The sequence below is a fragment of the Petaurus breviceps genome, unplaced genomic scaffold (genome assembly GCF_028583685.1).
Source record: "Petaurus breviceps papuanus isolate PSGF00001 unplaced genomic scaffold, PetGlider_PUasm1.0 99, whole genome shotgun sequence".
NCBI lineage: Eukaryota > Metazoa > Chordata > Mammalia > Diprotodontia > Petauridae > Petaurus > Petaurus breviceps.
The window spans coordinates 26,587,447-26,612,550 of record NW_027187465.1 but is presented as its reverse complement, the minus strand read 5'-3'; the positions used below and the strand labels follow the sequence as shown (position 1 = coordinate 26,612,550).

Sequence of the window (25,104 nt, the reverse complement as noted above, 5' to 3'; positions counted from 1 at the left end):
ACACACACACACACACACACACAAGCACATACCTTCACACACCCCTGGTTCAAGTGCAGGACTCCTCTCTCTCACTGAGCAGACTTGTCTGTCTCGGTCCTGCACCTCACTGGCTGGAGCTTCAAAGGCTCCTTCCAGCTGCTTTATCTGGGGGGTCCCTAAGAGAGGCCTAGGGCGTGCCAAGGACCCACAAAGTCAGGGAGCTGCCTGAGGAGGGGCCTGCCCATCTGGGGTGTGTTGGTGATGGAGAGAGGGCCCCCGTCAGCTCGGTGCCTGGCTCCTGGCAGGTATACCTCGGTCCTACGTGGAGGCCCAGGAGGACTACCTGCGGAGAGAGGCCAAGCACCTGAAGAGAGAGAGCACGCCCCCGCGGGACCTGCCTGACCCTTACAAAGTGAGGCCCTTGGAGGGACTGGCCCCGCTGAAGATGAAGGGGCACGAGGGCCTGGTGGCCACTGTGAAGGAGGCGGGCCGTTCCATCCACGAGATCCCTCGGGAGGAGCTCCGCCACACGCCCGACCTCCCCGGTCCCCCGCGGCCCCTTAAGGAAGGCTCCATCACACAGGTAGGAGAAGGGCTCAGAGGCTCGGGGGCTTCCTCTGTGAAATGGGCAGTGCATCCACGCACTGCAATCGCTGGGGGGGGGGGGGGCTTGGTAAACCTTAAAGGGATAGAGAAATAGGGGTGTGCTGGTGACCGTCTGCTTGTTGTTGGGGATGGAGAGAGGAGGCTGCCTCCATCACTCGTCCCCTCCCCGGACACAGAAGTTTAGACCTCATTTGCTCCCCTGTAAGAGGCAGCCTGGGCTTGGAGTCAGAGGTCCTGGGCTCCCTTCCCACTCTATATGCTCGGTATCCGTGTGATGCCTGATAAGTCAGTTAACCATTCGGAGTTTCATCCATGAAATGGGCACAATGCTAGCCGCCTCCCCACAAAGCCTTGGTGTGAGGCCAGATGGCCTAATGCCTTTAAGTGTGTGAAACTTGTGGGCTCTGCAGACAGGAGTTCTAGCTTATGAAACACCTGCTGAGTGCTTCGAGGCCACCCCAGGCCCAGTGGGGTGCCCCTGCCCCATCAGGCTCCCTCCCTGCTGTGCTGGGCCTCTCTAGGCTCTCTCCACCAGCACAGGAGCTCCCTCAGGGGGACGGTTTAGTCTGTGCTTGGGAGGTAACTGATTGACAGCCAGGTATTGGGCATTCCTGGGGGGAAGCTCCCGGCCCCCATGGAGAAGGAGTCCCGCTTGTTCTGCCCAGCCACAGGGGGCAGAGCTAGGAGTAGGGGCATGAGTTCGAAGGGGGCAGGCTTGGGTTCTGGTTCACTTGGAGCTGGCCAGGAGACCAGGCTGGCTGCCTGGCTGAGGGCTCTGCAGGCTGCACGGGGCCTCCTTGGCATGAAGGCTGAGGGGCAATGCTAGGCCACGGCTTCCCCAAGGCCTCCTTCAAGGTGTCCTCTGACTCTTTGATCTCCCAGGGCTTTCAGCATCGTAATTATTATTTTTGTCACCACCATTAATGCTGTTACTAACTTAATAATAGCATTGTTACCAAAACTGGGTTTGTGAGGTTGGTAAAGCACTTCAGCCACCTGACTTCATTTGGTCCTCACAATCACTTGCTGATGTAGTTGCTTATATCCCTGTTTTAAAAACGGGGAAACTGAGGCTGAGACAGGCAAAGCTATTTATTTGCACAGGATCACACTACCAGTGAGTGATTGAAACAAGATTCAAACTCAGGTCTTCCCGACTCAGAAGTTCACAGAACTGGCTGCCTCGGCCCTGGTCAGGTCCCAGATGTCAGGCATAGGTCGAGCTTGAGCCAGTGACTTCTCTTGTTTGGCCCTCTCTTTAATGTTGAGGGGGCTCTCACTTGATTCTTCTTTAGCAAAAGGGACAATCTTGTCCCAGTGAGGTAGGAGCTGTTAATGTCCTAATTTTATTTACAGTTGAGGAAACTGAGGCAAACAGGTTAAGTGACTTGCCCAGTGTCACACAGCTAGTAAGTATCTGGTCCTAGATTTGAACTCAGGTCTTTCTAACTCCAGGCCCAGGATTCTGTGTCCTGCACTAACCAGCTGGCTCCAATCCATGCATTTTACAGATGAGGAAACTGAGGCCTAGCTCTCCCTTTGCTGTGTGTGTCTTATTCCCCAGAATGTAAGCTCTTTGAGGGTAGGGATTCTTTCTCTTCTTCTTTGTCTCTCCAATGCCTGGCACACAGTAAACACTCAATAGATGCTGGTGATTGATTGCCCCTGGGTCACCCAGGCGATAAAGGCAAAGAGGCAGGCCTGAGCCCAGGTCCTCTGACTCCAGACTGGGTGGTATTTGTTCTGCTCTCTACCCCTCTGTCTGTCTGGTGCAGAAGGGGATTTTTGAGAGTAGAGGCACACGGGTCCAAAGCTGCTCTCTGACCACCCTGCTCTCCTTCCTGCCCAGGGCACTCCTCTGAAATACGACAGCGGCAGCTCCTCGAGCGGCTCCAAAAAGCACGATGTCCGCTCCATCATTGGAAGCCCCGGCCGGACGTTCCACCCTGTGCACCCTCTCGACGTGATTCCGGATCCCCGTGCCATGGACCGCTGCTACGAAGAGACCCTCAAGAGCCGGCCCAGCTCTGTCACCAGCTCTGGGGGCTCTATCACCCGAGGGGCGCCTGTGCTCGTGCCTGAGCTGGGGAAGCCCCGCCAGAGCCCCCTGGCTTATGAGGACCACGCAACGGCTTTCGGCACCCATCTGCCCCGGGGGTCGCCTGTATCTACGCGGGAGTCCACTCCCCGGCAGCAAGAGGGTGAGTGTGTCTGCCTGGGGAGATAGGTGGCGGCGGCAGCAGCGGAGGAAGGGTGACTTGGTCTGATAGGGGAGGTGGCTCATCCTGGAGGTGCCAGTGCCTGTCTTCCCCAGCTAGACTGGAAGCTCCTAGAGGACCAGGCTGCTTTGTTCTGTCCCCAGGACCTGGCACACAGTTGGTGTTTAATAAGTGCTGATTGATTAATCAGGTGTCCCCAGGACTGGGGTTGATCCTCTGTCTCCTCACTCTCCAGGAAGCCTCTCATCCAGCAAAGGCTCCCAAGAGAGGAAGATCACGGCAACCCCTCGGGAGCTTGCCAGCTCCAAGTCCCCACATACCGCAATGCCGGACCACCACCCGCACCCCATGTCTCCCTATGAGCATTTACTCAGAGGCGTGAGCAGTGTGGACTTGTACAGGGGCCACATTCCGCTGGCTTTTGACCCTACTTCCATCCCCCGGGGGATCCCCCTGGATGCAGGTAAGGCCGTTGGCCTATTCCTCCCCGGTCTTGCAGCCAGAGGGCCTGGGTTCAAATCCCATGTCTGACACTGCAGTCTCATCTGGGCCAGTCTCTTCCTTTTTGTGACCCTCAGTTCCCTCGTCCATAAAATGAGAGCTGGATAGATTGTCCCCTGAGGTCCCCTGTAGCTCCTGAGTCCTGTGCTTTCCTGGTCACCTGCCCAGGGGGCGTGCCTGAGCCCCCTTCCCCACACCAAGGTGTCCCACTGAGAATAGGCCAAGCCTGGGGCCTGTGCTTGTCTTCCCCAGCTAGGCTGGAGGCTCCTGGAGTCCAGGGACGCCTTCAGGCACCTCATATAGTGCTCGGCACACAGGTGGCCTTCAGTAAACGACATCATCACCATCATTATTGTTATTATTCTTGGTGGGGTGCAGCCGATGGTGCTGCACCTGCTTTCCAAACCACACTGCAGTCTCCACTCACTTGACCTTGGCGGTGGCTGTTAGTGTTACTCCTGTGGGATGGCTGAGGAAGTTGAGGAGCGCCCTGACCCGTGGTCCCATCGAAAGGCAGCAGCAGGCCGTTGGCTTTGGGCTGGGTACAAGGGAAGCAGGACGATCCAGGGAGAGGAGAAGGAATTCCAAAGCAATTATTAATCTCTCACTGTGTACCAAGCAAGCAGTGGGGATACATACCTCCAGAGCTATAAGGCATCACAGGCAGTCTGATTGCCTTCTTGTACAGATCAGGAAACTGAGGTCCCTTGGGGCACGGTGACAGAGGCCAGTAGCTCCAGAGCCATTGCCGACAGCCTCCAGGTCGCAGCCTGAGGTGACAAAAGTGCCTAGCCCACCAGCCATGCCCCCCACCCACCAGCCCAGGGGGTGGGGGCACAGGTTCAGACTAGCTAGGAGCCTCTCAGGCAGTGGGAACGTGTAGGAAGCCCCTTTCCAGTCCTAAAAGTCTGCCTGGAGTGTCACATTAGGATCAGAGGTTTATAGCTAAAAGAAACTTCTGAGGCCAGCTAGCCCAACTCCCTCCATTTGCAGATGAGGAAACTGAGGCCCAGAAGGTGGGGTGCCTTAAAGGACCATGGACTTGGAGCTGGAAGGAACCTCACACCCTCATTTTACAGCTTAGACCCTGAGGCCCAGAGCAATCATTATGTAGCCTGGATGCCCTGATTCCCAATCCAGAGTGCTGTCCCCTGGACCACAGAGATGGTGGCCAGGGCCAGTTCCCTCTGGTGGGGGGCTGAATGAGCAGCCCAGCTTAGCCCTTGTGGGAATTGACCTAGATCATCCCAGCTGGGCCCAAAGACCCAGGGCTGCCCTGGATGTCCCCACAGGACAGACACTTTGGCAGGCAGAGCAGAGCAGACCCTCCATCTGGTGCCCGCCTCCTGGCAGCCCACGCAGGCAGTTTTCCCCTTCGGGAGCCCAGCCAGCCGTGCGCCATATTGAGCCTGTCTCCCAGCCACGTGTTGGAGACAAGGAAGCCGCAGAGGGGCTGCGCCTCCAGCTCCTTCCTTGGAGCTTTGAGGTGACAGCCCCCGGGGTCCAGTGTGAGCAGCAGACCAGACACTTAGCACTGGCTTTGTTCTTCTCTCTCCTTCCAGCCACCGCCGCTTACTACTTGCCCCGGCACCTGGCCCCAAACCCCACCTACCCACACCTCTATCCTCCGTACCTCATCCGTGGCTACCCAGACGCCACAGCCATGGAGAACAGGCAGACCATCATCAACGACTACATCACGTCCCAGCAGATGCATCACAATGCCGCCGCGGCGACTGCCATGGCCCAGCGAGCCGACCTCCTCCGCAGGGAGTCCTCTCTGGCGCTCAACTATGCAGCCGGACCCCGGGGTAGGACCCCCAGCCCCCAGGCTGGCCTGGGTGAGGCAGAGAGAGTATGCGTGTGAGGGGGCGGCAGGCATTTACACAGCGCTTATGGTATCGGGGCAGCAGGCTTGGTGTCATAGACCCCACGACAGAAGGAGACAGGCCCTGCCTCCAGGAGCTTGTGATCCACCAGGGTGACAATATGTCCGTCAGTCAGCGGCTCTTATTAAGTGCCTGCTGTATGCCGAGCCCCCTGAGGACCTTCTGTTCTGTTGGAAAGCGACAGCTGGGACATACCCACACTCGTGCTAACACACATACATGTGGGTGTTTGTCTATCAAATGAAAGTAGACAGGAAGTTGTTAAATCCATGGTAGTCCTGGAGGGAGGTGCTGTCAGTTAAGGAAAGGCTTCATGGAAAAGGTGACATTCCAGCAGTGTTTCGATGGAAGAGGGAGATTCAGTGGGGAAAAATGAGGAGGGGACACCCTCCAGGCGTGGGATCCAGCCAGTGCAAAGGCCCGGAAGTGGGAAAGTGTGATCTTGGCTATGAGGAAGAGGAGGAAGGCCAGTTTGGCCACCCTGTAGAGCGCCGGAAGGGCCTGTTTTGTGTACAGGGAAAGGTGGCTTCGGGCAGTTGGGAAGGGCCCCAGAAACTCCTCTGTCCCGGAGGCTGTCAGGAAGGCGGGCTTTCTGTGGGCCCCTGTCTTACGTTTGGTGATGGAGCGTAGCTCAGACGTGTGTCCACACATACATGCCTGCACACCGCACACCCAGACCTTGGCAGGAGCTGACATCACAGTAGGGAGGAAGTGCGATGTAGAGGAAAGAACTTTGGGTTTCCAGGCTTCGAGTGCCGCCTCTGCTGCTCATGGCCGGCGTGACCCTGGCCGAGTCACTCCCAGTAATGAGAGGGGCCCAGCTGAAGTCTTGCAGCCCCTCGGGGCTTTTGAGGACCAGGGAGTGAGGCCCTGCCTCAGGACCACCACATGGATGTGGGTGAAGTCATGCCCTTGCCTTCTCACGTGGGCATAAAGGCCCGTGACCTGGCGGAACATTTCCTCCGCCGCACGCTGCATCCTGCATCCCAGCCCTGTCTCTTAGATCTTTGGACACGACGTGTAAGAGCCCCCGTGTCCGACGTTGGCCCCCGCCCCTGCTCTCTGGGAATCCCCCAGCTCGGCCAGCCTGGCCCGAGGAGGGGCCACGTTTGTAGTGCAAGCAGCATCGTTGCCAGCAGCCTGACGTCCCCACCCCATCTGTCAGGCAGGGGCTGGGGGCTGCATGTGAGACAGAAATGACCTAGGCCCTGTCCTTGAATGTATGCGCACGCGTGCGCTTTCATAGCCAAAGCAAGCGGAGAAGCGCGAGGCAGGTGGGAAGGAGGCCTGTTGCACAGGGGATGGGCTTCTCTTGAAAACACTTACTTCCGTGTGATCTCTCCCCCATTAGGCTGGGAGGTCTTTGAGGGCCTGTCTTGTCTGGTGCCTGGCACATTGGGGGCATAGAATAAAGAGTGATAAGTGTTTGTCTATTGGTGAATCGGGTTAAAAGAGGAGGCTTATATTTGAGGTCTGGCTCCTTTATCTTTCTGGCCTTAGATGATTCACTTCCTCTTTCTAGGCCTCAGTTTCCCTTTGTGTAAAACGAAGGGGCTGTCCTAGAGAGAGGGGAGAGGTGCAGGGGCCGAGGGGGGGGGTAGTGAAAGGAGACCTGGGCCCAGAGGGTCACTTGTGGGTGGAGCAGCCACGAGGGGGTATGCAGGTGTGCGGTCCTGGGTGATTGTGAACATGTGCACGTTTGCATGTCTGCGCATACATGCAATCAGAGGATCACACCCATGTGCATCTGCCAGTGCGTCTCAGGCAGGAGCTGCCCCTTGCCCTTCCCTCCACAGGGAGCCCCCTCTCTGGCCTTGGTCCAGGCCTTCCTGGGTGACTCCCACTTGACCTTCCTGCCTTCGTGATTTCCCCCTCACAGGCATCATCGACCTGTCCCAAGTGCCGCACCTGCCAGTGCTGGTACCCCCTACGCCAGGCACCTCTGCCACTTCCATTGACCGGATCACATACATCCCCAGTGCCCCCCAGCCCTTCAGCAGCAGACCCAGCCCCTCCCCACTCTCCCCAGGTAAGGACTTGCTGCCAGATGGCCTCACCTGGGGCAGAGGGCATGGCTTCCTGCACATCTCCTGCCCCCCAGGGGCAAGAGAGAGAGACCATCGTAGATCCTTCCAGGAAAACAGCCAGAATGGACAGTGGGGGAGGGAGGGAGAGAGAACAGAGAAAGGGAGAAGGAGAGAGAACAGTGAAAAGTGGAAGAGAGAAAGAAGAGAGAAGAGGGAGAGGAGACAAGAGAAAGGGGGAAAGAGAGGGAGGGAGGAGGGAGAGAGACACACAGGACAAGCCATGAGGAGGAAGGAGGGACAGATAGAAAGCTAGACCCTGTCCAGCTGTAACCACCACAGGGTTGGGGTATGAGGGAGCAGAAGGCCCCAGGCCGAATGCCTAGGAGGCCTGCCTTCTCTCTTTGCTCTGTGTCCTTGGGAGACTTCCTTCCCGTCTCTGATCCCTTACTCCATAAGGCCTGGGTGTTCAGTCCAGCACCTGCCCTGGAGTTCAGACATTGGCACAAAAGGCACAGCTGATTCAAGCCCTTTTAAATCCCAGGAGGCCCCACCCACATTTCTAAACCACCGGGGACCTCTTCCTCCGAGAGGGAGCGGGACCGGGAACGAGATCGGGAACGAGATCGAGATCGAGAGCGGGACCGGGAGAAATCTCTTCTCACAACCACCACGACCGTGGAGCATGCACCCATTTGGAGGCCAGGTAAAGGCAGGGGAGGGCCGTGAGAGGCAGGGCAAGCGAGGTCTGAGGGTCCCATAGTCAGGATCATCTGGCTGGAGGGTCTGGGTCCTTAACCCTTCCTTCCCCTGTTGTCCACTTCACAGCCAAGAGGTGTTAGCCGTGAGGAGATGTAGGGCATGCCCCCACACTCAACAGCTTGGCCCCCTACCTCAGTCCTGGGGGGCTGCAGTCCCTGCATTTACAGATGTTTTATAGCATGGGAAGGTGGGGAGAGCTTTGGGCTAGGAATTACGAGACCAGAGATTCAGATCTTGGGGTCAGGGTCCTGGCCAGCCCTGTTGCTAACACCTGTGGCCACCTAGAGGACACTGGACTTGGGGTCAGTAAGGCCTGTGTTCACATCCCCTCCCTGGGACATGGCCTTTCTCAGCCTCTGTTCACTCATCCATAAAATGTAAAGCACTTGATTGTGTGTGTGTGTGTGTGTGTGTGTGTGTGTGTGTGTGTGTGTGTGTGACCTCCTTTGAGCCTTGATCTCCCCGTGTGTAAAATGGGGAGAAGCTTCCAAAGTCTGCTTCACTCATGGTGGTGTTCTGAGAATACGGTGAAAGTGATTGCTGGGGAAGCTGTTTGAACCAGGGGTAGAGCCTCCTCCCCACATGAAATACTGACCCTGGAGACTTCCTAGACCATCTGCCCCTGGCAGGTCCCCTTCTCACCACCTGCCGCACCCTCACACCCTGTCCCTGCTTCACACCTCCCCCACCTTCTGACCCTGCGGGCTCATCCTCAGGTACGGAGCAAAGCAGCGGAGGGGGCAGCAGCGGCGGGGGTGGCAGCGGCAGTCGGCCAGCCTCCCATTCTCACAGCCACCAGCATTCACCCATCTCCCCCCGGACCCAAGAGACCATCCAGCAGAGACCCAGCGTGCTCCACAACACGGGCATGAAAGGCATCATCTCCTCGGTGGAGAGCCTCACCCCTTCTGTCCTACGGTACAGGCTGGGAGGGCGTGGGACAGGAGCAGCCGTCCCGCTCCCTGTGTGGCTGGGGGGAGGGGGGGCCTCACCTGGCCTCAGTTTCCCTAGCAGTAAAATGAGGGGTTGGCCTGGATGGCCTCTTCAGGTCCCCTTCAGCTCTTGAGCTGGAATCCTGCAATAAAGATTGCTGGGGCTAGGGGTGGGGAGAGGGAGGAGCTGCCTCCCCCTTCCTGACATCATTCATTCATTCATCTATTCTTTTCAGCAGACATCTCTCTAAGCACTTAGCTGAACTCAGTTGTTGTAAGCCTGTGGAAATCAGGCTGTGGACCCTGAGGAAACAGTCTTGAAGCTAGAGATTCTAAGAGGCAGAAAGTGAGAGGGAGGGCATCCCTGGCATGGGGCCCAGCCTGTGCAAAGGCTTGGAGATGGGAATCTGTGTCTGCCATTCAGCAACACAGAAGGACGTGGGCTCTCAGCCCGGAGTTGGGGAGCTGTAGCTTGGTGCAGGTTTTCCTCAAGAGGTGACAGCCATGAAATGGACTCACTAGGCCCCTGCCAGGGGCTTGATTCCTTGTTATTGGTGGGATGGAACAGGACAATGCCAATGCCAGCTCTTTGGGGTCCATTCCCCCTCATTTTGACAAACTGTCTATTTTGTAAACATCCATAGAAATGCTTAAGATAATTAAATACAAGAACATGTAGGAGAGAAAAAAAAAAAAGCTCCCCAGAAACCAACAATTTACCAAACGACATGGAATTCAGTCCTGCTGGGGAAGGCTGTTGTGAGGACACACGCTTTGGTGTCTTGGGTTCCTTGGATTAAACCCATGTAAACCCAGTTTTTGTTTCTGAAAAGGTCTATTGGAATAAGTTACTGGGGCTGCCTCTTCACATTTAGGAGAGCTGTATATTTCAAGTTAATCATACCTTTAGTGTACCTGGAAAATTGTACTTTAAAAAAAAAATTATTTTCGTTCCAGTTTGTCTCCCTCCCCTGCCCCTTCAGGAGGCAAGAAATACGTAAATTCTGTTTCTTCCCAGCCCTCCTTGCTGGTGTCTCTTAACCTCTGCTCTCCTTGGTTTCATCATCTATAAAATGGGGACAAGCACGGCCCTTCCTCAGATGGGGTGATACTTTATGGACACTGGCCATTCTTATTGCTGCTTTTTTCCATGTATTTTATCTCAGGTTATTGTTCCAATAAGATCCTAATGCTGTGTGATCTCTTCTTCCCATGCAAAAGAGGCCCCAGGCTTCCAGACACCCCCTCCCTGTTTCTTCCACCCTGGTTCCCCTTGGACACAGATCTGCATTCCTTCCAAGCCATGGCTGCTGCATCCCCTGGTGCCACCATTGGCTATGGACGTTCTGAGGGGCCCTTGCAGGGCTGACGGCTCACCTCTTTCCCTGCAGGTCCTCTTCCTCGGCAACCTCACCAGTACGCTCCACAGGCTTCCCACCTGCCCCGCACTGCCCCCTGGGCTCCATGGACGGAGGCTACCCAACCATCATCGACCCCACCGTCCTACAGAAGGAGGCCTCCCGGGCCCCACGGTCGGAGCGTCCCCGCGTAGACAGCAACCCCTTCATGCCCAAGCCCCCAAGCCGCGCAGGGCTGGAGCCACCGCCATCCCCCAGCAAAGCCAGTGAGCCAAGGTCTGTGGCGTCCTCCGGCCCAGGCCCGGGCTCCGGCTCTGGCTCAGGCGTCTCTTCTGGCCGAGGAATGGGGAAGGTCCACGCGGCCCACCCTCTGCTGGAGTCGCAGCCCCCACACCCGGCCTCAGCTGGCGAGCAGCACAGAGACAAGGCTCAGAGCAAGTCCTTCCCCATGCAGGACCTGGACATGCGATCCCTAGGTAAGACCTCCACCCCCTGCAGTGGCCTGGGGAGCTCGTGTCCAGGTTCCTGCCAGCAGAGGGGTGGCTTCCTGGGGAGCACTGGCCACTTTCACATTCAAATCAGCAAACATCAGCAAAGCACCTACTATGGGCATACCCAGAGGAGCGGGTGTCACAGACTGCCTTTGGGGGCTCCCATTTTAATGAGGAGGGGGCATCACAGACCTCCCTTGGGGGCTCCCATTTTAATGGGGGAAATGGCACGCAGGTGGCTGTTTAGGGACCTCGGGATTGAGTCATCCTAAGCACCCCCTTCTGAGACAGAGGTCTGGCCACAGAGGCCCGGGAGCGTGCTGGGGTCACTGCACCATGCAGGGGGAGAAGCTGGGATATTCTGGTGCTAAGGAAGCCAGGCAGTTTGGGCTGGAGAAAGCGGGGGTCCTTTGGGTCTGCCCACTCCAAGGGGTCAGGATGCCACACTGCCTGAGAAGACAGGATCCCCCGCACAAGCACAGATCAACCTGATGTACAGGGAGTGAGCAGTGAATGGGACCAGTTTACTGATCCCCTAAACAAGGACTTGGTGTATCTCTGCCTTGCTGAAGCCATGGGGTCTAAGGAAGATTGGTGGTATGACCCTGGACAGGTCACTTTGCCTGTTAGACCCTTAGTGCAGAGCAGGTCTCTGCTTTGGGAGAGGGTATTTCCTCACTGGAAACCATTACTTAGCAGTATGTAGTAGGCACTTAATAAATGTTTATTAACACTGGTTTCCATCTCAGGTCCAAATATGAAACAAGAAAAACAGAAATTTCTGAACTAACCAGGAGAGACCCAAATGTCGGGTCTGTGGCAGTGGGCAAAGCCTGCGAGACTGGGCAGACCCACACCTGCCCTCCTGTTATAGACACAGTCCCCCTGGGTCAGAGACCCGTCTGATAGCACATGCTCCTTCCTTCTCCCCACAGGCTCCTTGAAGATGTCTGAGGCCGCCCACAGCCGGCTGCCCCCAGAGAGCCAACAGTCCCCTGGGCAGCAGATGGCTTCTTCTGTGGTCAAAGGTCACCAGCGGGTGGTCACTCTGGCCCAACACATCAGCGTAAGGGCTTCCTTCCCTTCCTCCCCACCTAGTGCCGATCTGGGAGGTGGGATGGCGGGTGCCGGGAGTGGCCCTCTGGGCTTAGCGCCCATCCCACAGCTCTTGGAACAGGCCTTGGCAGGTGCACCCCCTCCTCTGTGGACTGAGGGCACTGACCCAGGAGACCTCTTAGGCCCTTTCCAGTGCTGGATCCAGGATCCCATGATTGCCTGTCTCTGGGGCTCAGTTTCCATTAGGGGGCATAGTGATACAGGAGAGACCTGAGTTTGAATTCCTCCTCAGACAGTCTGCAGCCTTGTGACTCTAAACAAGTGCTGGGAGTGTCCTCTCAGACTCAGTTTCCTCTTCTGTGAAATGGGGGTGTGCTAGCGCCCATCTTGGGCTCGTAGTGAGGGCCAGAGGAGACAGTGCATGGAAGGCTCTGCAGCCCTTAAAGCCTCTTGGACGTTAGTTACTGTTTTTCCTTCCATCCCCAGATCATCCCCAGCCCTGAGTGGCCCTGCTGTGGGGCACTCCCTGTGTCACGCTGTGGGCTCATGGGGGAGGTGGAGAAGAGGGGTGGGGGCACGAGCCTGAAGGGCTGGCAGAGACACGTGAGGGCCCCTCCCCAGCCCTGTCCCCTCATTCCCGGTCACGTGTGTCTGTTCCCCCCAGGAGGTGATCACCCAAGACTACACTCGCCACCACCCCCAGCAGCTTAACTCTCACCTCCCGGCCCCCCTCTACTCCTTTCCTGGGGCCAGTTGCCCCGTGCTGGACTTACGCCGGACGCCCAGCGAGGTCTACCTCCCCCAGCCGGACCATGGTGCCGCCTCCCGCATCTCCCCCCAGAGCGAAGGAGGCAAGAGGTGAGCTGGGGCTGTGGATGTGGCTGCCTCCCCGGGCCAGGGTCCTTGGTCCTGCCTATTCTGCCCCCAAGGCAGAGCTGTTCAGGAGCTGGATTCAAATCCCACATTTGATGCTTATTCCCTGTGATGTCCCCTTCCCCCTCTAGGCCTCAGTTTCCCCATCTGTAAAATGAGGGAGTTGGACTCAGTGGCCCCTGGGGCCCCTTCTAGGTTTAGACTGTCAGCCTGTGAACCTGTGTGTCAGCCAGGGGTGGGCTGGGATCCAAGTCCCGGGAAATTATTATTGGTTGGATGAACGAGGTCAGCTATGTCTGACCCCACTTGAGGAGAAGGGGTGGCAGACCTTGCCAGAGGTTACAGAGCAGTCTGTAACGGGGCAGAACATGTGCAGACACCCCTAAATAGGCCTCCTGGCCTGGCCCCCACGGGCAGGGCTGTTTGGTCATGCCCAGTACAGAGCCTGGCCCAGGAGTAGCTCGGTTTGCTGGAAATGTGTTGAAGTGCATGTCTGTGCCCCCCCCCCCCGCCATCCCGGGGTATGCTGGGGGGGGGGGCAGTGCAAAGCTCCTGTGGCTCATGACCCATGGAGTGTGTGATCTCACATGAGCCATGGTGTTCAGGGAAAGCCCAGCCTGGAGAGTCAGGTCGGCCGGGTCCCAGGCCCAGCACCCTGGCCGCCAGAGCCAGGGAAGGGAGGGTCCTCTGCCAGTGCCCAGGGGGAGCTCAGCAGGCTCCAGTCGTGTGTGTGTGTCTGTGTCTATTTGAGTATGAGTGTGTGTCAGTGTGTGTTGGTGTCTGTGTGAGTGTCGGTGTGTGTGTCTATGTGAGTATGTGTCGGTGTGTGAGTGTGTATGTCTGTGAGTGTGAATGTGTCCGTGTGTGTGTCTGTGTTGGTATCTGTGAGTGTGTCAGTGAGTGTGTCTGCATGAGTGTGTGTGTGTTGGTGTCTGTGTGTGTCTGTGAGTGTGTCGGTGTCTGTGAGTGTTTCAGTGTGTCTGTATGTGTCTGTATGTATGTGTGAGTGTGAATATCTGTGTGAGTGAGCATGTCTGTGTGAGTGAGTATGTGTTGGTATCTGTGTGTGTCTGTGTGAGTGTCAGTGTGTGTGAGTGTGTGTATCTGACTGTTTTCTGCCTTTCCTTATATCTGTATAAACATGGCACTCATGGAGCAGTAAGTGCATAATAAATGCTTGCTGACTGGGGTGGGAAATCAGGAAAGGGCGGATCTTGTGCTGAAGCCTGGAGGCCAAGGATTCTCGGAGGGAGGGCATTCCTGGCAGAGGGCACAGCCTGGGGAAAGACAAGGAGTCCAGAGATGGGAGGCCCATTGGGCTGGGATGTCGTGAGGAGAGTGAGAGGCCTTCAGGCTGGGCAGTGCAGCAGCAGCCGCTGTGGGCTGCACTTGAAATGCCAAAGCGGGGAGTTTGCAGCTGATCCTGGGAGCAGCAGGGACCAATGGGGGTGGCTGAGCAGTGGCAGAGTGCACCCGTGTTTCCTCACACTGACCACAGACACTGCCTCTGTCTCTCTGTCTCTCTGATGGTCTGTCTCTCCTCTTTGTCTCTGTCTCTTCTTTCTCTGTGTCTCTGTGTCTCTGTCTCTCCTCTCTTTTTCTCTTTCTGTCTCTCACTATGTCTGTCTTTTGCTGTCTCTCTATCTCTCTGTCTCTGTGTTCCCTTCTCTGTCTCTCTCTCCGTCTCTGTGCCTCTCTCTCCCAGGTCTCCGGAGCAGGGCAAAGCCTCTGCCCTGGGCAGCTCAGAAGACTGTATCGAGCCAGTGTCCCCACCAGAGGGCCTGGGGGAGTCTGACCACGGCCGAAGTGCCCCTTACCCAGTGTTGTACCGAGAGGGAGAGCAGGCAGAGCCCAGGTACAGCAGCCTCAGGGAAGGGGTCTCCAGGCACCCCCCTCTCCCGTGGTCTCGTGGGACGACTGGCCTTGGAGTCAGGACCTGAGTTCAAATCCTACCTTGGCCACTTGTCTGCCTTCCCCACCCTGGGCCTGAGTTTCAGCAGCTGGATAGTGTGGCGGTTGGACATACTCTGTATGTCCTTCCAGCCCTGCATCTGTGATCCCATGAAGCCATGGGAAAGAGGGTCCAGCTTAATATTAGAAGGAATCCCACCAATTCCAGCAATGCCATAGCACAATGGAATGGCTTGGAAAGGTAGTGAGTTGCCTGTCCCTGTGGAAGTGTTCAAGCAGCAGGGGCAGGATGACCAGCAAGGGGGAGGAGGGGGTCATGGAAGAGACTCAGTCTCTCTTTGGGGGCTTGGCCTCCTCTACCAATATGAGGTCCCAACATCCTTCCCTGAGGTTCCAGAATGGAGAGAAGAGTACTAGACTGGGGACCCAGAACACCAGCATTGCAGCCCTGGGGCCGCCACCAACCTGGCCACGATCTCGAGCTCTCCCTTCCCTTGGTCAGGCCTCTGGGCATTGGTGGAGTGCCCAGGCTCGGATAGACAGTGGCCATGACTGAGGTCCTGGCTCAGAGGCCCTCTGATCCAACCCCCTCATTTAGCAAGGAAGGGAAGTCAGGCCCGCAGTTATACCACCAGCAGGTGCCAAGGGGAGGACTCGAATTCAGGTCCTCTGACTCCCAGTCTTGGAGGGATCTTGTTGGGGCTTGAGTTGGAAGTATGGAGGTGATGGGAGTTTGGTCGGGGTGCCCAGAAGAGCACAGTCAACAACACTCATGATAGTGGGCCTCTCTGTGGGGCTCTGCCGGTCTTCCCAGAGAGGAGAGCCGCCCCCCCAAGGCTCCCTGGTGACATACCCTGCCTGTTCCCTCCCCCAGGATGGGCTCCAAGTCTCCAGGGAACAACAGCCAGCCCCCGGCCTTCTTCAGCAAACTGACCGAGAGCAACTCCGCCATGGTGAAGTCCAAGAAGCAGGAGATCAACAAGAAGCTGGGCACCAACAGCCGCAATGAGCCCGAATACAGTGAGTCCGCCCTGTGCCCCCGCTATCCTGCCTGGGGGAGGGGCCCCCATCTCACTGAGTCCCCAGCATGTGCCCCGTTCTGCAGATGGGCAGACTGAGGCCCAGGAGGAGGAAGGCTCACGCAGCTAGCTTGGACTGGGCCTTCTGCTCTTCTGTTTCGTGTCTCTTGGTGGGAGTACTCCCTTTCCCACCACTCCTGCCTGGATCATTGGCATCCTGAGAGCAGGTGGTTTGGGCACGGGCTGTGGCTCTCTGGTTTTCCCCTTTCTCCTCTCCTCCAACCCCAGAAATCATAGGCATATAGATAGAGAGCTAGAAGGGATCTATCAAACCCAGCTATTTTGCAGAGGAGGTCATTGAGGCCCAGACAAATGAATCAGCTTGCTCAAGGTCACAGCTGCTAAGTGGCAGATTCACATCCCAGTTCTCTGCCCCAAGTCTGTCTCTTTGGCCACCACACCACAGTGTCCCTCTCAGATGGATTCAGTTCACCCCAAGTGCCATTTTACTTGGTCTCATTTGCAGCTCTCAGGGATTCTGGGGGTTCATCTCTACCCCCACCACAGCTCAACTGAGATGAGCCATGTCCCAGGAGACAAAACATTGCACTAGGGAGTCAAAGGACCCTGGTTCAAACCCTGCCTCCCGCACTGATTTCCCTGCATGAATGATATGCAGGGACAGTCATTCCTCCCCTTCGGGCTTCCCTTTTCTCCTCTGAAGAATGGGGATCATAATCCCCACCTGACCTCAATCAGAGGTTTCTTAGGGGAATCAGAGAAATGTGGAAGGGATTTGAAAAGTGTAAAAACCATTGGTGAGGAGAAGGAGGATTCCCCACTGAGGGACGTTAGCCAAGGTCCTGTGGGCCCTCTGTCCTCTTGTCTCACCTAAGAAAACATATAGGGACGTGCTCGTGCAGGTCTGCTAGATGGGTGCTGTCAGAGCAGAAGCTTTGCCACGTTCCAAGCCGGTCAGCATTTCTGAAAGTTTAAAGATTGGCTTTGTACACAACAGGCCCATCTAGGTTAAATCTCCCCGCCCATCTTATAGATGAGGGAACAGGCCCAAAGAAGGGCCCATGAACTTGGACGGGAAAAAAAATTCATCTTTTATTTTCATGAATCTCAAAACTAAAATGTAGTTTTATGATTTTCGATTATGATTTTTTTTAAGCCACCCTTCTTAAAAGGGGCCCATAGGTTTTACTAGTCTGCTTGCCATGTCAGTGCATCCCTTTTGTGGTCCAAGGCCCAGCACAGTGCATTTGAAAGGGAAAATAAAAGAACCAGGCATTAAGCCAGCTGGGAACAACCTTGCTAGCCTTAGGGGTGGCTTTGGGGGAAGTGAGGAAATCCTCTCTGAAACAGAAGTCCAGCCGCTAAAATCCCAAAAGCGCATCTCTGTGCTGAGCCCTGAGCAGGGTTGGCTGGGACTTCCTGCTCCTGTCCCTGGAGGGTCGGTCTGGCCTGACCCCTGCAAAGGGACAGCCATTGGGACTCCAGGCTCACCAAGCCTGTGATGATCAGCACCACTGTCCTGGTCATTAGCCCTCAGGGTTACCCTTCCAAGGGTCACAACATATCTCTCATCTGTCTCATGATCTCTTTCCTCTAGATATTGGCCAGCCTGGAACGGAGATCTTCAACATGCCCGCCATCACCGGAGCAGGTAACTTGCCCGGCTCAGTCTCCAGCGTCGACTCCCCCCCCCCCCGACCGTGATTTATTGCTATGCCAATGAGTCTCCCCCTCCCTCACCTCTTCCTGCAGTTGGGCAAGTCAGATAATGTGTGTCTGGATGGAATTGTGGAGACAGGGCAAGGGGCTTGGGGTCGCCGCCATGTGCCGTGAGCACAATTTTACACAGAACCTGAGAGGTGGAAGGGGCCTCCATGGCTATCTGGTCACACCAGCATACTCCCCGTACCCAGCAAGAGCTGGCTCAGTCTGTGTGTGAAGTCCTCCAGAGAGGGGGTACTCGCCACCTCCAGAGGCATCCGACCGCACTTGGGGACGATTTAAACAGATCTGCTTCTTTGCAAAGAACCAAATTCAGTCCAGCCAAACAAACACATATTAAGCACAAGCTGTGTACGATGTGCTGTGCCAGGTGCTGGGGGAACTAAGATACAGAAACACCCTTGGAGAGCCTGTGTTGTACCAGAGAGAGGAGGCAGGTGGGGAGAGCCCTGAACTTGGAGACCATCGAGTTCATTTCTGGTTGCTTGGGCTTAGGAAGGCTGTAGGGGACCAAGATGGCGGAGGGCTGGTTGGAGGCACCAGGAATGTTTAACCCAGAAGGGAAGACTTGGGTGGGGGAATGTGAGCCATCTTCAGACATTCCAAGGACTAGCGCATGGAAGAGGGGTAGGACTTGTTTTCCATTGAAAATAGAAGCAAGGGCAATGGTGTTAGTTGGACTGCCTGGCTTCTGGGTGCCCTTTCAACGCCGAGATTCTCTGATTGAGTGCTCTGATGTTGGTGGGTGCTAGGGGTGGGGAGGTGAAGGGGAGAGGGACTGCAGACCTGAGCTGGAGAGAGTGCCTTGAGAAGGCTTGTGAGCCTTGCTTTGAAGTCACATAACATCTGGAAAGTGGGGGATGGGTCCCCCTAAAGGTACAGTAATGGAACTGCCAAGAGGGCAGTGCCAAAGAGGGCACCGTCAGCTAGCCAGAGTTGCAAGATGGGTATTGGGAGAGATTGACAACTTGGTCTTGAACAAGATGGTGGCACAATCTGGATGTGTGAATGGCACTCTGAAGAGTTGGAGCTTGGTTCTGTGGCTGGAGGGCTCGCTGAATATGCCCCAGATCACTCTAGACCCTCCAGCTAAGGGAACTATTTGGAGGGGGAAGGGGAGCAAGCCTGGGGCCTCTGCAGCTCCCACCCTAGGGCCACCTGGGGTGGACCGGAGCAAGGAAAGGCCCACGTGTTATGGCTTCTGAGTGGTTCAGCCAAACCTGGGTCCCCTCTGCAGCGAGCCGCGAGGGGCCCCCAGGGTCTCCCAGCTGCTGTTGCGTGCCCGTTTTTGTACCATTCCCTCCTGCCCCCCCCCCCCCCGCCCTCCTCCCACCTCCCAGGTCAGGAGACATGTGGTTGCAGCTGTCCCCAGATCTGCTCCCATGTCCTCCCCTTCCTTCCCTGCCTCCCCTGCCCCTTCTCCCCTCCAGAGCGAATGCTGCATATAACTGCATGGCTATCTGTAACCCACAGTAACGTCACTCAGTCTCTGCATCCTATCTCTCATTTTGGCTTTGAGCCTGGGCTAAGGGAGGGCGAGAGCTGCGGGTGGGCTGCTGACGGCTCAGTAGGTGATGGAAGGAGAGCAGAGAGAGCTGGGGTGGGGAATGGGAGGCAGCCTAGGCCTGAATTTCCTGTCCTTGTGGGTTGGGAAGGAGCCCCTTGTCCTTCGGGGCTTCTTACCGGGAGGAGCGCCTCTGTGGCCTTCCTGGGCCTTGGAAAGACCGCCCCCTCCAGCCCTGGTCCAGCCAGAGGATGTGTGCTCCCTGAGAGCAGAACCCCTTCCTCCTTGTGTTTGTGTACTGGCAGCTAGCTCAGCACCTGGCCCATAGTAGGCCCTTCATAGTTGAATTAAAGGAGCTAAGATTGTGTTTGTCTTTCATTCTGGAAGAGGAGGGTGATGTCAGGGAATGATGACATGACTTACAGTTCACATCTTCACCTCTTAAAGAGGCCTGTTCCCTGAATGGGTGTTGCCTCAGTCGAAGTGGGAACCTGAAAAGGCCTTAGCCTGAAAGGGCCTGGGTCTCCCATTGCATCCTGGGCCATCTCCAGTCATCCTGATGAATATCTGACTACTGAACCCAGATGGCTCTGGAAGGGAAAGTGAGGCTGGTGACCTTGCATAGTCACCATCTCCCTGGTCACGGTCCTCTTTGCAAATGAAGGACAAATACACAAGAAGAAAGGGATGGGTGGAGAAGATAAGGGCCCTACCCTGGCCCTCTCCCTCTAATTAGAGAGACAGGACACACCTGTGAAAAGAATGTCATTAGAGAACATGGGACAGTGTAATTGTGACCTAAATGTCACAAGGCTGCCCCAGCGAGGCTCTGGAAGGGAGTCTTTGGGACAAGGGGTGAGGCTTGAGCTGGGTGCCTTTGGGTCTCCAGCAGAAGGAAGGCTGTACCCCAGATTGTAGGAAGTATTTCCTGCCCCCCCCCCCAGGTGTCTGGGGCCACCCCTGCTGGGTCTGGGGCACAGAGCTGGAAGGAGCCTTGGAGATTATCCAGTCTAGACGAGCCTTTAATTTTCAGAGAAGGAAATTAAGACCCAGAAAGGAGAGGCACAGAGTGCTATGGGAACCTTTGAAGCAGCCTCCCCAGTTACTCTGGCTGCCTCAGTTCCCACAGGCCCTTTCCCTCCCTTGTTTCATTCATTCCTTTTTGGAAATGAGCATGGAAAAGCCAGCACCTCCGCAGCCTGCCAGAGTAGACACAACTCCCCTCTGCCTGTCCCTACCTCCCCTCAGAAATCCAACTGAGGAAGCAGGTGCCCTGACCTGTGCCCCGCAAAGCTGGACCCCCGTGGTAGCCAGGGGGCCGACGGGGAGTGGAGCTGGGTGTGGGGACTGCAGAGGAAAAGTTGTTGCTTTGGAAGAATGTGCTGACTGTTTGTTTCTTCTCCTCTCTCCCTCCCCTCTCCTCTTCTCTCTCCTCCCCTCTGTCTCCCCGTCTCCTCCCCTCTCCTCTCCTGTCTTCCCCTCTCCTCCCCCCTCCTCTTCTCTCCTGTCTCCTCCTCTTCTCCCCCCTCCTCTCCTTTCCTCACTCTCCCTGTCTCCTCTTCTCTCCTCCTTGGTCTCCCTCTTGTCCTCCCCACTCCGGTCTCTCTCTCCCCTCCCCTCTTTTCTTTCCTCTCTCTCCCAGGCCTTATGACTTGTAGAAGCCAGTCGGTTCAGGAGCACGCGAACACCAACATGGGGTTGGAAGCAATAATTAGGCGGGCCCTAATGGGTAAATATGATGATCAGTGGGAAGACCGGTCACCTCTCAGTGCCAATGCTTTTAACCCTCTGAATGCCAGTGCGAGCCTGCCCGCTGCTATGCCCATAACTGCTGCTGACGGACGGAATGACCACCCGCTCATCTCGCCAGGTCTGCAGGCCTCTCCACCTTCCGCCGTCTGTCCGTTTGTCCGTCCGGCCATCCCTTCATTTCCTTGTGATTAATTCCTGCGTGTTTTGATTTCTTCCCCTTTGAGCTTTGAGCTTTTACTGTGTGTGTGGTTTTGTTTTTTGTTTTTAATTTAAAATATTTTTATGTTTGTTTTTGGAATCTGCTAATCTGATGCTGGTACTGATTTTCCCGTCGTCCTGGGGTCCTGCCCACCTGCCCCCATTCCAAGGAGGGCGGAAGATGCTGCTGCTTTCCTCTAAAACACTTACAACGCTGTTCCCGTCCCCCTCCCCAGCCCTCTTCCCCATCCTCCCACCCAAGGTGCAGGTCACTGGCTAGGAATGCCAGGTCTGCTTACCCCAGAACCCCCTTGGCTTAGACTCTTAAAGCAGGGGTCATAATTAGATGCCTTCCCCTGAGGGGCAGAAGGAGAAGTAGTGTTGCCTAGTGGTGAGACATCCAGCTTGGAGGCAGGGAGTCCTGAATTCACACCCCCCCAACACTTGCTAGCTGACTGCATGGCTTTGGCAAGCCACCTCAGTCTCTGGGTCTCAGACACGGTGCCCTGGGATCCTTCCAGCTCTGTCTTTGGCATGATGATACTTAGGAAGGGCTTGTTGGACTACATGGCCCCTGAGGCCCCGTCCAGCACTTACATGCCATACAGAGAAAGAAGCCTGGAATTGGGGGGCAGGAGATGTGGGTTCAGATCCTGTCTGGGGCCTCAGTCTCCTTTTCTGCCAAATGAGAGGATTAGACTTAATGGTCTCTGAGGAGCCTTCTAGAGCTAAGATGCTGCCCAGTGCTGAGCCCAGTGCCGGGCCCTCAGGAAGCCTGGATAAGGTGGAGGCCCTGCTGCGGGCAGGGAACCGATAGTCCAGGGCTCAGCCCCGTTTATCATGGACCCACAGATATTGATGAGGATCCGAGTTCAGATCTCATCTCTGATATTTACTCTCTGCAGTTTGGGGCAAGTCTCTTCAGACTCCTTGGACCTCAGTTTGGCCTCTAGGGTCCCTTGGAGCTGCAGATTTATGATTTATCAAGGACTTGCCTCTTGGGCTCAAGGCTCAGGGATGGCCTTTTGGGGCCCATCTGAACGTCCTGCGCTCTCCTTCAGATCTCCTCCTCTGCCTTGCCCAGACCCACCACAGATGGGTCAGCTTTCGCGCTGCCTCTGTGTCTGCCCTGGGTCCCGGTTGGCCATGGAAGACGGTGGGCTCGAAGCTGTTGTCCCTCAGTGACATTACCAGATGGTGTCATGTCCCGCCATCAGCCCCCTGGCCCAGTCAAAACCTGTCCTGGAGTAGCAGAGGCCAGATTGCTCCCGTCTGTCTAGTCTTTTCCGTTGGCGTGTCCGATGTTCACAGGGCAGGCAAGGGAGAGACCCAGCAGCAAGCGACTTGCCCAGGATGGCCCAGCCAGGGTGTAGCGGGGTCAGGGCTCTCATTGGAGAGGCTGTTGGCAACCCTCTCCATTCACAGGAGCCAAATTCATCTCTAGGCCCAGACCATGTAGCACCCCTTGCCCCTGTCCCCAAGCACCATCTTTAGCAGGGCACCCTCTGCCCTCCCTGAGCTCTGGGCCCCCACTGCTGCCAGAGGCAGAGTCCGCCTGAAGAGAAGGGAAGACCCAGGACAGCCATGTGGGGATGACAGTCCCAGTAACAACCACTGCTCACGTTAAGGGCGTTGAGGCTTTTGTCTCCTCTGGCCCTCACAGCACCCCAGGTGGCACTGGGCAGTGGAGACACTGAATCAGAGCCAGGGGCCCAGAGTGCTAATGCTGCTTCTGGCCTCCAGCTCCCATCAGCCAAGCAGCAGTACCCTGACTTCTCCCCCAAATCCTGTCCCGGGCCCAGGTCTTGACAGCCGTCCTCTGGTGGCCTCCTTGCATGACATTTGGACCCTGCTTCCTTGAGCTCACATTTCTGCTTCCCTCCCCCAGTGCCCTCCCAGGCTTAGAACCCCTGCTGAGGTTTTCAGAGCACTATACAGAGTATTTTATTTGAACCTCCTTGAGAACAGCCCTGTGAGGCAAATGTTGTGACTCCTATTCTGTGGATAAGGAAAGTCAGATTACATGTACACATACGCACACCCACTCCCATCAGGGTCCCACAGCTAGGGAGTGTCTGAAATGGGCTTTGAACCCTCCAGGTCTGGCCCACTCTCAGCCCATTGCTCTCTCCCCAGCCCCTCAGTGTCCCAGACTTGCAAAAGAAAAGCTGGGAGTTCAGCCCAGGGCCATGGGTGTTCATTATGGGTATTGACCACTCATCTAGAGAAAGGGAAGGAACTTTTCAGAGTTCTAACAATCACTCGGGGTCCCCTCTTTGTCCATCTGGCCCCAGTCACGCCACAGGCAAACTTTGGGGTTGTTTAGCTCTGGGGGTTTGAGAGAACATCCAAGTCAAGGACCTTGGGGTAGCATCAGGGATCCAGTCAGCCGCTAAGATTCACTTAATGGAGCCAGAGGCCAAACAGAAAAGCAGCCCCATTTCCCAGCAGTGTTCCCCTCCTCTGGCCTCCCCATGTCACCCCAGTGGCCAACCCTCTCCAGGGAGCAGAGCCTTCTCTACTACCCAAGGGACTCTGGCTTCTCCAGGGGCAGCCCGGATCCCTTCAAAATGGATGGGAGGGCCAGCACTGGAAGGTGGGGGCTGAGGCGGGGTCCCATAGGGTAGCTCCCCAATCCATAGTTGGTCTGTGCATCCTAGAAACACAGACACGCATGTCTCCCTGCAGGAGGTGGAGGGAAACCAAAGGTTTCTAGCCGGCCCAACAGAAGCAAGGCCAAGTCCCCAGCTCCGGGACTGTCCTCGGGGGAGCGGCCAGCATCTGTCTCCTCTGTCCACTCTGAAGGGGATTGTAACCGCAGGACCCCACTCACCAACCGGGTGTGGGAAGACCGACCCTCTTCTGCAGGTAAGGGGGCAGCCTAGCTGGGGGTGGGAGGCAGGTTGAGATGATAGCGGCTTGCCAAGTCTCTGATAAGTCCCACCAGCTGTAGGGAGAAAAGAAGTACAGGCCTGATGGGCAGCTCTGGCTGGGAAGGGGCCCCCGCACCAGGAAATGCTTTGCCCCTTCTAACATCATCATTCTAGGACCAGTGGTGCTGTAGGAGAGCTCTCAGCCCTGGGCCCAGGCATCACAGAGAGGGAGTGGTGGGGAGGGAGAAGACATTCAAGGTCAGGAGAGGCCTGTGTTCAAATCCCACCCTCTGACACTACAGATCTGGTCCCTCCCCCTCCTCTAAGTGGTAGGGCAGGCACTGGCTGAGCTGCCTTGTGGGAGGGAGTTTCCTACCCAGAAATAAGGGGACGGTAATGCAGAGTTGTTATGAGGAAAGTGCTTTGTAAGCCTTCCAGTGTAATACCTAGGTCTGTATTGTGAGCGTTATTAATAACATCATTAATAATCTTAATAATGCATTTGGAGGATCCTGAGAAATTCAGAAGCAGCCTTAAGGCCCAAACAAAAAGCTTCTTAATCACCTTCTGCCTCAGTTTCCTTATTCATAAAGTGAGTTCAATCCCGTATTCTCCAAGGGCCTTCCCAGCTCGACTTCGCCCCAGGAGCAGGAGTTCCTGTGTACCCACTGTGTGCCCAGCCCGTGCTGGCCTGGGGGGAGTCCAAGAGCAGGCAGATCACAGTAACCCCCATTTCTATGCCCCTTGGAGACTCGTCAGGTGCCTTCCTCACAGACCAAATGGAACTGTACAGGAAACCGGGGCACAGATAAGGGCAATCACGGGATCATAGATGTAGGGTCAAGCCCTCATTTTACAGATGAGTTAGCCAAGGCCAGGAGACTTACAGCCACACAGACAGTAGGTTTCTGTAGCATGATCTGAAGCTAGGTTTTCCTAACTCTCAGCCCAGTACACCCACATTGCCCAGAGCTTCATAACTGGGGCTTGGTTTGGGCTTTTGTTGTTGTTGTTAGGGTTTTTGTTTTTGTTTTTGTTTTTTTTTTTTGAGGCAGTTGAGGTTAAGTGATTTGCCCACAGTCACACATCCAGTAAGTGTCTGAGACTGGATTTGAACTCAGGTCCTCTTGAATCCAGGGCTGGTGCTCTATCCCCTGCTCCAAGTCTCTGTTGCTGCCTGAGGCCCACCCTCTTTCTGTTATGCCCCACTGGCTCAGCGGAGACTTGGTCCTTGCCCTCCTCGGAGGCGCCCACTGGAAAGACAAGATCCAAGGCCCTTAATGATTAACTGACTGGTCAGATTGAACGGGGCCCTCCGAGGTCATTGTCCATTTCTGGAATCCCCTGGGGTCTTGCTCCAGTCCGAGAGACCCAGACGTCCCTCTGAGGCCCCTTCTAAGCCTGCAGTGCT

General features: G+C 56.0%; 1 protein-coding gene across 7 annotated transcripts in view; it reads left to right on the top strand.

Moving 5' to 3' along the window:
* NCOR2 (nuclear receptor corepressor 2) overlaps positions 1–25,104 on the top strand; it is a 109,455-nt gene that overhangs the window by 82,166 nt on the left and 2,185 nt on the right. For 5 of the 7 annotated variants that reach the window (XM_069081564.1, XM_069081563.1, XM_069081562.1 and 2 more), the window contains 15 exons: positions 288–565; positions 2,438–2,789; positions 3,043–3,270; positions 4,871–5,119; positions 7,077–7,226; positions 7,766–7,927; positions 8,700–8,901; positions 10,307–10,749; positions 11,700–11,830; positions 12,485–12,678; positions 14,399–14,548; positions 15,479–15,624; positions 17,242–17,295; positions 20,513–20,740; positions 23,509–23,688. In XM_069081564.1, coding sequence (XP_068937665.1) covers positions 288–565; positions 2,438–2,789; positions 3,043–3,270; positions 4,871–5,119; positions 7,077–7,226; positions 7,766–7,927; positions 8,700–8,901; positions 10,307–10,749; positions 11,700–11,830; positions 12,485–12,678; positions 14,399–14,548; positions 15,479–15,624; positions 17,242–17,295; positions 20,513–20,740; positions 23,509–23,688 — 3,147 coding nt within the window. The remainder of the gene's footprint in view (positions 1–287; positions 566–2,437; positions 2,790–3,042; positions 3,271–4,870; positions 5,120–7,076; positions 7,227–7,765; positions 7,928–8,699; positions 8,902–10,306; positions 10,750–11,699; positions 11,831–12,484; positions 12,679–14,398; positions 14,549–15,478; positions 15,625–17,241; positions 17,296–20,512; positions 20,741–23,508; positions 23,689–25,104) is intronic. The other 2 variants (XM_069081565.1, XM_069081567.1) reach the window with 2 other exon arrangements.